At 37.8% G+C, this 11,181-nt stretch overlaps 1 protein-coding gene across 4 annotated transcripts in view; it reads left to right on the forward strand.

The window, feature by feature from the left end:
- alcama (activated leukocyte cell adhesion molecule a) overlaps positions 1-10,813 on the forward strand; it is a 120,040-nt gene extending 109,227 nt beyond the window's left edge. Inside the window, exons 13-16 of one of the 4 annotated variants that reach the window (XM_073479785.1) lie at positions 1,673-1,699; positions 3,248-3,362; positions 3,779-3,897; positions 9,415-10,813. In XM_073479785.1, coding sequence (XP_073335886.1) covers positions 1,673-1,699; positions 3,248-3,362; positions 3,779-3,863 — 227 coding nt within the window. In that variant the 3' untranslated portion in view covers positions 3,864-3,897; positions 9,415-10,813. The remainder of the gene's footprint in view (positions 1-1,672; positions 1,700-3,247; positions 3,363-3,778; positions 3,898-9,414) is intronic. The other 3 variants (XM_073479784.1, XM_073479786.1, XM_073479787.1) reach the window with 3 other exon arrangements.
- The last annotated feature ends 368 nt before the right edge of the window (positions 10,814-11,181 follow it).

Raw genomic sequence — 11,181 nt, forward strand, 5'->3', positions numbered from 1 at the left:
CGATTTAAATTAAATAGCTAAAATAGCCTAAAATAAAATAAAATAAAACATTGAACAACATTCAACCACTTTGTCAAAGGCTATTATAAAAGAAAGTGATGTTAAATTCAAAATGAAAAGACGACCGCATCTAAAACTCTGTCAGTGATTTTTATTACGGCCGCAGCCGTGTTACTTTTTTTTTCCCCAGAAAATGTCTGTTTCCTGTTTTCCCCCCTGTTGCCATGGTGAATCACAGTATCGGAGCTCCATTGATGATGGCTTTCTACTAGTCATCAGGCACGAGCTCAACTCAGAATTAACATACTCAGAGTCGACTTACCTAACTCAGATCAGCTGTTCTGGAACTGAAAACTCAGAGTTTGTTGAACCTCCTTTCTGGAATAGCCCTCTGATCACTTAAAATGGTGTTGTCTTCATCCTTGGACAGAGAGGATATGTATGCCTTCTCTGCTTCATAGAGTTGTATTTCTATTTCCAAAAGGCGTTAATGCTTTTCCTTCTTTTTGGAAGCTTCATGTGCAATAATTTTGCCTCATACTACAGCTTTAAAAGATTCCCACAAAATAGAATCTGAAACATGGTCATTATCGTTGACTGATAGAAAAATCATCCATAGCTGCTTTCATATAATCCTGGAAATTACTGTCTTGCAATAATAATCGGTTAAAGTGCCAGGAATAAAAAGTTTTAGCTAAGGCCAAATTAAGAGACATGGTGAGAGGACTGCAATCAGAAATGAAAATTCCCTGATATTTTGTATGTAATACATTTAAGATCAGCTTAGAATCAATAATGAAATAATCAATGCGAGTATATGTTTTGTGCACATGTAAAAAAAAAAAAAGGAATAATCTTTGTTGGGTGCTGTATTCTCCATATATCTACTAAATTGAAGGATTTAATCAGATTATTCAAAGTGACCACTGAAGCAATTATAATCACCACCTATAACCAGATTAGTAGAATTCAAGTCTGGTAGCAAATTAAAAACCTTCCGAAAGAAGTCAGTTTCATCTATATTAGGACCATAAATATTAAGACAGGTGATAGGAATATTGTTAATGTGTCCTGTAACTCTCGGGTGTCTACCGGAAGGGTCAGTAATGAGACCAGATAATTGAAATGGTACAGATTTTCTAAACAGAATAGCATCCCCCCTGGATTTGGATGAGAATGTGGATTGATAATGTAATATTGGATCATTTTCCTCAATACATAAATAGCCAAGTATAATATTTTTGTCTCATTTGTTTAATTGGGTTCTCTTTATCTACTTTTAGGACTTGTGTGAAAATCTGATGATGTTTTAGGTCATATTTATTCAGAAATATAGAAAATTCTAAAGGGTTCACAAACTTTCAAGCACCACTGTATATAGCACAAAAAACAGGCTTGAAAACTTTAAGGAAGATTTGGAACATTACCCGGTCTCGCACAAACATATCCCAACTACCACCCCACCCACTCCTAGACCAAACAAGTTGGCAGTACCCCCATCTACTTAACAATCAGTAAAATGTTTGATTTCATTTTGTGAGGCTGCACCTGGCCAGGCTTCTCTCAGTGCCAAATTTGACTTTGGAGTTTTTGGACTAACAGCATACGCATAGTTTGGCTTTTATTTGGCTTTTCTTTTTACGAGTTCTAATTTATTTATGTTTTGTTTCAGTTTTTAAAGAGGACATTGAGAATAAAGGTAAGAGTTTGTTTTCCTTTGCCCTTATTTTTAGTTTAGAAACTGGAGATTCTAAAGTTTTTTCTTCAAATGATCAAACTAGTTTTGAGGTAAAACCTGGCATCGTGGCAGATTTACTGTTATCTTGGTAGATATTTTGATTATGCATCCAGTAAACACCCATCACTCTCTCTTCATTTAAACAGACCCATATTCATCCCTTCACCTTCAAATAATACTGTGTGTGAACTCATTGTTCGTTAACAGTGAAAGTTCAATTAACAACACATTTACCATTTATTATTGGTGGTTGTTATACAGTGTTACTGTGTACTGTATTTAAAGTACATTATATGATCCTCCATAAAAACACATATGTAGATAATATACAGCCTATTTAACAGATGAAACTTCAGTAACTCAACGTGTCTGATGTAGATACATATGGTTAATTTCAAAACTTACTCCCATCACCCACCATTTTCAATTCCTGTAACCCTTAATTATACTGTAGTACAAAAATGTCAGTCTACAGGATACTCCTTTGGGAAGTCACAGGTAGTGCCTTTCAGCATCCATAGCACAGCTGCAATTAACCTGGTGAGAAAATCAGAATGATTAATATAAATGTGATGAACAGGCATTCTGACATTATGCATTTTGTCATTTCCCTGATGCACTGACTCTCTTATATTAAGGAAGGAATAGTTCACCCAAATATTAATATATATCAGTCTTTATCTACTCCCACCATGCTGATGTAAAATCAGGTGAACTTTCGTAGTCCACAAAACATTCCATACGGCTTGTTTGACTCCGAAAGTCCAAAGATTCCAAAGTGATTTAAAAAGACGTTTTTACACACTTTTTAAAGCTAAAATCTTTACTGTCGCTGCTAAGCTAAAAGCGTTAACTCCCTGAAGTGGGTGCTAGAGCTAGACCACACTGAGGATGTAAGCAACGACTTTTTCGCATCAATAAGGGATCTTAATGAGACTTTTACGTTTTAAAACAAGTCCCCAGTTACTTCAGTTGTTTAGGAGAATGCTGTTTTGCTGTGAAGCTCCGGAAATGTTTTGTTGATTATGAAACTTCACCCGACTTTCCATCACATTGGGGTGTGTAGGTAATGACTTAATTTTCATTTTTTGATGACCTCATCCTTTAAGGAACACACCAGCCGCAACCTTCATCTCCAAAATATCCAACATTTCGTTGTGCACTGCTGTTGTTTCCCAGAATATAAACAAAACTCAACTTAGTATGGTTTTCTGCCGCCACAGTAACAACTAGAACAAGTTACTGAACTATAAACTCAAGACGAAGCAATAAAGTGTCCGCAGAAGAAACTTTATTGTGTGATTTAAGGAACTGCAGCGAGTTTGAAAAGGACTCTGGCTCTCTGTAGTGTACCCAAGCTAAAATGGTCACATAGAGCAGCACAGAGGATGATATACAGAGGAAACTTTTTTCCTAGTTCTTTGATTTTATGATTTCAGTGTCTGTGTTTGCATCAGAGCTAAGTACTCTGTTGGGAAGCTAAAGCAGAGTACTGATGTCTATTTTCAGGCTCTCAGGAGGATTCAGAGGACCAGGCGAAGCTCATAGTGGGTGTCGTGGCAGGGCTTCTAATAGCTGCTGCCATGGTGGGACTCATCTACTGGCTCTACATGAAGAATTCAAGGTATAAAAACACTTACATTTACATTTTAAACATTTAAACATTCTAAACAGAAGGAGAGACCACAATTTGTAGTCTTGAGAGTGGATTTGGTCTAATAATGAGAAGGAAGGTGGTCATACAGCCACAGTCTCTGACAATAGATTGAACAATGTCTGCCCTGAAATTATCACATATGTCAAAGAAGTGATATGCAGCTGAGGATTTAGGGTGGGAGGCTTTCAGAGCACATATCAGATGGAGATACAGCAGAAGCAGGTGTAAATTCAGAGCAGAGAGTTTTAACACGGTATGTGCATACTGAAAAGATGAGTTTGCAGCTTGCTGGGGAGTGGCTGACTGTGCAGTCTGTAGTAGGGTAAGAATGTTATTCTTTCGCAGAGGTGCATCACACTTTTGTAATCCTGTATTCACCACAGACAAGGAAGCTGGAAAACTAATGAGAAGGAGGTGGGAACACCTGAGGAGAGCAAGAAATTAGAGGAGAACAACCACACTGTTTAACAGCACTGCGGTTTTACTACATGGAATAAAAGAGGTGAGAATTGTCACTTTTGATATACATACACACGAAGGCAGTCTAATCAAGTTACATTTAAATTCAAGTGCAAATTTGAAACAGTAATTATACATGTTGCTATTAGTATACCATACAGGGCTCCAGACTAATGTTTGGTGCTACCAACTTTCTCACTTGGTTACACCAACACATCCTCATACCTAACAATGGATGAGGTCGATTGCCAGTGACTCCCAAAAACAACATGTATCACCGCAATCAACACAGCATGACCATTGCACTGTACCAGTGACAGGCGTCCCGGCCATTCATCATACACTTGCAGTTTGGTTAAGACAACAAAACTACTTGGTTACGTTTAGATAAAAATCGTGGTTTGGGTTAAAATAAGTACATTACTTATGTAAGTAAGTTATGAATGTATTGTATGTATGTACATATCTTAAGTTACTTAATGTATGTGACATAAGTTAACTAGTAACTTTAAATAAGTCACCATTGACTTTTGGTTTCACACTGGACACGAACAGCAGTCTCCTGGGGGAAAGTCATCATTATTTTACCCAACCAGCCATCCTGTCCGCTTGCACAGTCAGCTTGTATGGTTGTTTTCTGATGAAGAGAGCTGAGCTGCGCAGATTTGCTTTTCCACCAGTTTTACTGCACCAAGTTGAGCTGAGCCATATCCATGATCAAACTGCACTGGAGTAGGGCCAAGCTACGCCCACCCCGCATCCAAGTGGGCTTCCAGGGATGTGTGTGTGTGTTGCAAATCAATATTCAACTCATGTCTGTGCAGGAAACCTGAGAGAAAGACGTTTTTAAAAGTCAGTGTGTTCAGCTCAGCACTCAGTACTTTTGTAGCTTCTAACTGAATTTTCCTGAGTTGTCTTAAAACAGCATGTTAGTCCAACATTACTCAGATCACAGTTTATGAGTCATAAACACATAGGCTAACCAGCAGATCAAATATGCTCCCTAGGCTAATGTTACCAAGACCACAGTGAGCGAGCACATGAAACAGTGGTGAGGCAAAACAAAACGTGACAAAGTCAGCATAGTTTCTAAATCGACATTATTAAAAATACAAACTCACCACTGATGTTTTCAAAGGAGCACATTCAGTTGATGCTGCTTGTTGTTATCCAACAAACCAGGCACCTCTTCTGTCTGAGGACATTAAAAACAAATCCATCCATCATACAATTTGCCAGCTGGCTTAACTAATTAGGCTTAATAATTTTAGACTGAAGAAAATTACACCAACAGCTACCATTCTTGCAAGGTGTGCTAATGTGAGTGATGTAGTGATGTGATGTGTGACAGAGTAAAGCTTCCCCAGTTTACAGTACATTAGCTAATTTAGCTTCAAAATATTTAGTTAACCACTGTGTAGGGTTATCAAAACATTGACTGGATCTGTGGGTCTGGAACTGCTACGTCCAAAACTGTGGGGCTTTTTAATTCTGCAGGGTGGTGTTTCTCCCACATTGGGCCACATAAAATTTTATCCTGCGCACTGCACCACTTTGGTCACAGTCTAGAGCCCTGCCACAACTTGTATGTTATTTTTGTAGGTTTTTATCGGTTTGGCCATCATCAGACCCAATAGATCCCCACAAATTAATCGCTGAGATCTCATAACATGGTGACATTGTTAAATAGAAGTCAGACGGGGCACACATCGGTCAGAGGGTAAGACAGATTTTTCAACTTTAACCTCTGACTTTCCTGTGTTATGAGGGGTTATTACTGACATCTCCAGTGTGCTCATTCTCAGGTTTACCTCACAATGAAATGGTTTAGATAAGTTGTTGCTACCATGTCACCCATCAAACAAATACTATCCTTTTTCTTTCATCCCATTAATCATCTTGAAACCCCATTAGATTTTTTTCCTCCAGTTGGAAACCACAAATTTAGATAATGTGGATAAAAATGTCGCCTTGTTCCAGATACAGTATGTGAATTGCCGCCCATATCACTGACTTGTTCAGTGATTCAAATCTGTCTGGTGTTGTGCTCATCAATTTCTTTTTTTAGTTTTTGTGGGCAAATCAGAGCTTTGTCAGTCTAAGTAAGAATGGGCATAATATCTTCCTGTCCCAGAGAGAAAAAAAATGGAAAGAGAAAAATTGACACAAAAGAGGCAATGAGTGACTCCACTGTTTGTTTAAACCTATCTGGTCATCTTACTGTGCATTAATGCATTAAACTTTGCAGAGATTCATGACTAAAACTTGCATACACATTCTTTATGTCATATTTATAAAGCTGTGCAGACACTTGGTTCTGTTTTACAAATCCCAGTCACTGTTGAAAGTAGATGTACATTCACAAGCCTCATTTTCATGAATGGATATACAGTTAACACTGTTTCCATAGTAACAGCTCTCTGTGTGTTTGACCACTCCTATGACATGTCAGTGGGAATAACAGCACCTACTGCAAGTTCACAGATTGTGTTGCACTAGCGAAGTTAGACAACACTGCATGAGCAAATTGTGAGTCTACACACTGCTGAAGTTATTCATACTTTCCATCATTAGTTCACACATAAGATCACACATACCTGTAAACCATAATCTGGAATCATCATAATTAAAGGAAACATTTTCAAGTCTGTCTTAAAACTATAGTCAGGTGGACATATGAACAGTTTTTTCTTGCTGTAATGAATCCTCCTGTTCATACTGACCTTTAAAGGGTCCCCTTCTAATGAACTTTCAATATAAATAATGGGGGAAAAATCCACAGTTTTCATTCTGGCCAAAAATGTATTCCCAAATTGATCTGAAGGTAATATGATGTTCAGCATTCTGGGTTAATCACATTCAATATTAATTAAATAGCATCCAAAGTTGCAGTCTTTTTCTCTTTGTGTCTCCTTGGACAGCATTTCCCCGAAGTGGAAGGATAGTATGAAAAAGAGAATTTTGTACTTAAAGGCCATAACTTTTGATACCCCTTATACCCCTTTATCAATCTCACTCAGACTCAGAATTTCTTCCACCAACACTTATATTGAAAGCTCCTTACAGTATAAAGGGAAATTGAACACATAGTTTTTCAAAATCAAAGATGGAGTGAGTAGATTTGTCAGTTGCGGTTTGTGATGGTATTGGTTGGGGGCTGCACACCACGCCCACTGCCCAAAGGTTGACATCTAGACACATCCTGAACACAGCAAAATAAGAAAATACTGGCAGAGGGCAGGGTCTCTGTGGATATAGGCACCACTACATACTTCTAGCTGGTCATAAGTGATGATTGAGAGGCATTACTTTTGTATGAATCTATACAGTATTCTTGAGGAAAATCCTACTTTTTCTAACTTTAAACTTATTTATGTGCCTTTGATTGGTATGGCTTTGTAGAATGCAAAAAATCACAATAATCAGTGTAAGTGGCTAACAACCTAAATTACTATTTCAAAAAGTGATTCCCTCAGATTATTTTCAGTCTCCAGTTTTTTATCAACCTTTTAAAGATCATGTCACTTTAGAAAACCATGTCCAAGCTGGTCTGAAGTGTGTGGATGTGAGGTACAGACATTTTAACCGCACTGTGTGTTTTTAGCCACGGCATGGCCAACATTTATTGGATGGATTACTGTGAAATTTAGTACTGACATTCATGTACCCAGTTTATGTATTGTCATTTATGCATGGTTTTGTGCATATGCATCATTTATACAGTTGCGGTCAAAAGTTTACATCCACTTGTAAAGAACATGTATATCATGGAAGTCTTCAGTTCAAATGATTTCTACAGTTCTCATGTTTCTGTGATGGAATAAGTGGAACACAAACTACTTTGTCATAAAAACATTCATGAAGTGAATTGTTTGTAAGTACAAAGTGCATGGCACAGTTGTGTCACTGCCACGATCAGGAAGAAAACACAAACTATCACCTGCTGCTGAGAGAAAACTGGTCAGGATGGTTAGGGTTAGGGTTAGGGTCAACCAAAGAGTCAACCAAAAACCACCAAAAAGCAAGTCTGCAATGAATTAGAAGCTGCTGGAAGACAGGTGTCAGTGTCCACAGTCAAGTCTGTTTTACATCAACATGGGCTGAGAAGCTGCCGTGGAAGAAAGAAGCTCTTGATCCAGACGAGGCACCTTAAAGCTGGACTGAAGTTTGCTGCTGATCACATGGACAAAGAAAAAACCTTCTGGAGGAAAACTCTGTGGTCAGAGGAAACAAAAACTGGAGTTGTTTGACCACAATGAGCAGCAAAATGCTGCTCTAAAGAAAGTAAATGATGAAGAAGGAGGATTATCTCCAAATTCTTTAGGAAAACTAAAATCATCAGTCAGAAGAGTGGCTCTTTGGTGCAGATGGGTGTTCCAACAGGACAATGATCCAAAGCACACATCAGAAGTGGTAAAGGAATGGATCAATCAGGCTAGAATTGAGGGTTTGGAACGGCCTTCCCAAATCCTGACTCAAAACATGTGGACTGTGCTGAAGAAACAAGTCTGTGCCAGGAAGACATCAAATTTAGTTGAACTTCACAGATTTTGTCAAGAGGAGTGGTTAAAGATTCAGCCAGAGGACGACCAGAAGCTTGTGGGTGGCTATCAAAAGCATATAATTCAGGTGAAAATCAATTCATTATTGAACCGAACTACATGATTTTTTTTTTTGACAAAGTAGTGTGTTCCACTCATTCAGAACTGAAGAAGCCTCTTGGATGAGAGGTGAAACATCTTCAAGAAACTGAAACAAGTCCAGTTGCCTATGATACAGCACTTAGAATTACCATGACCTGGATGACTGAGAACCTTCATCAACACGTTCCACTCATTCCGTCACAGAAAAATGACACTTGTGGAAATCATTGGTACACAAGACTGCCATGATGTACATGTTCTTTACAAGTGTATGTAAACTTCTGACCTTGACTGTGTTCTGGCGCTTGGAGTTTTTTACTCCTCTGTGCTGGCGACAGCTCAGCTGTGGCTGGAGGCATTCTTGAATTAATTTAAATTTGGCACAAATATCCACGTGGAATCAAGGATAAACTGAAAAGATTTCGATGGCCAGAGGTCAAGGTCTTTGGACAATTCTAAACACACTTTGGTCATTACTCAATAATTCATATGACAGTAATGACAACATTTTACACAAATGTCTAAAAGGGTAAAATGATGAAGTGCTGACCTTTTTATATCCAAAACATCAAAGGTCAACTTCAATGAGACATGACGTTCAGGGAAAAATGTTCTCACCATTATTCAATGCCATAGCTCAGGAACAGCAGTTGTTAATTCTAGTTTGACTTTGTTGTAAATGTGATGTCACTGTGTTCCTATATCACAGCAGTTACTTTGGAGAGTACAAGTCATATTTGATTGGACTGATGGCCAAAATAAAGGGAATAAAGATCTAGGTTGTAGTAAACTGGAACAACCCTTCAAGATAAACGTGATTGTAATGTGTTTGCATTAAGGTATTTTTCTGGGCATCATGTTTAAATCATTTTCATTATTGAAATGATTATTAATGACTACATGTCTTTGTGTTGAAGAAGCAGTTGGAAGCAACATTAAAAATACGGACTCCCAGCTGGCTGCTGACGCACTCCATCAGGCTTCACATGAGCTCAACAATCAGAGTAATTTTCCACCAAGTCCTGCCCACAACCTGTTTTCCACCCCACTATATGATGTCTGTACTGAGGCTGACTGTGTCATTTTGTTTTGTGTTCCTGGAGAATGCTCCCTGTTTGTTTGTTTGTTTGTTTGTTTGTTTGTATGTTTTTAGTAATTCTGTGAGGCTGTATGGTAGTTTTTTGTGTTTTGTTTTGTTTTTGCTGCTTTGTTTTCTCTTTACAATGTTTTGGTTTGGTTTTGAAAGTAAATTCCTCGTACACGTTTTAAGGCCTGTATAACAAGTATTATTTTTTTTTTTTATTATGTGTTTGCCCTGGTTGAGCATGCTATTTTTTTATTTATTTTTAGGTTTTTGTGCCGCTGTGTGGAAAAGCCTTTGTTTGGCTGTGCTCAAAGAAAAAAACACTTCACTGCTGTATAACCCCAACGAAACTGTTGTCAGACTTTTCAGAAGATAACCTCAACATTTTGTTCTCTCGATTTTAAACACTGGCAAATTGATTGTCTAAATATCTAGTTATAGTCATGATATTAGATGAGGAACTGGAACTGTGAATGATTTCTATGAATGCAGTTTACTGTAACTGTGACACCAAAAATCAAACTTGCTGTGTTTTAAACTACATTTGTGTCGATGTAAATTGGATATCAGCGAATGGAGCATTATGACATACTCAACCACCAATGTAAATTACTTTTTGTAAGTCTCAGGAGAGTTTTTAATTCCTTTATGTTTCAAAGAACTTATCTGATATGGCAAAAGGAATGAAAAGCAAGAAGTCATCTAAAAGGGCAACAACTTGTAAGAAATGCAAAAGTGTGTTCTAATATAATGTTTCTTTTTTTGCTTCATGCTAAAACAAATTTGTTTACCTGGGATTTACGTAGTTAAATACACTACATTGTTTTTCATGTTTTCACTGCTCTACAGTTCCTGTAACATCCTCTCAAGGTTGAGGCCATGCTTTTGAAGTAGATTTAATATTTGATTTTTGATTTTTGAAGAGCTTTACTGATGCCAGGTCTGAATTCTGTTTTTTGTGTTTTTGGTGTATTTATATTCTGTTTGCAACCTATCTGGATGGCAATGCTGCAGCATGCAAGATAATTAATTTAAGCCTGTGTGGATGGCATCATGAAGTGTTTAAAAGGTACTATGTTAGTAGAGTTACATGACAGTAAATAAGGCTATGCAGTATCTGAGCTCTTTCTCTGCTGTATTATTATTATTTTATTATTTTCAGCTCAGTTGTGTGAAGAATGACCCAAACCGAAAACAGTGCAAAACAGTAAATAAATTACCTGACAAAATAAGCATCAATGTGTCACATCAACCTAAAATCTGTTAATTATGATTATGATTATTGCCAATAGTCAGATTTACACCAATCAATCACAACACTAAAAGGTCTAACAGGTGAAGTGAACACCATTTATCATCTCATTACAGTGAAATGTTCTGGATTTTGTATGGATGCCACTTGACACGCCCCACCCACCTGAACAATGTTGTAGACATAGTACACCCCCTCATGGCAATGGAACTCCCTGATTGCAGTGGTGCCACCATCAGGACAATGCACCCTCCCACACTGCAAAACCTGCTCAGGAATGACCCGAGGGAGGTGGCAAAGAGCTCATGATATCATGAGCTCTATGCCACCTCCCTCGCGTCTATGTCT

The sequence above is a fragment of the Pagrus major genome, chromosome 13, assembly GCF_040436345.1.
Source record: "Pagrus major chromosome 13, Pma_NU_1.0".
Classification (NCBI taxonomy): domain Eukaryota; kingdom Metazoa; phylum Chordata; class Actinopteri; order Spariformes; family Sparidae; genus Pagrus; species Pagrus major.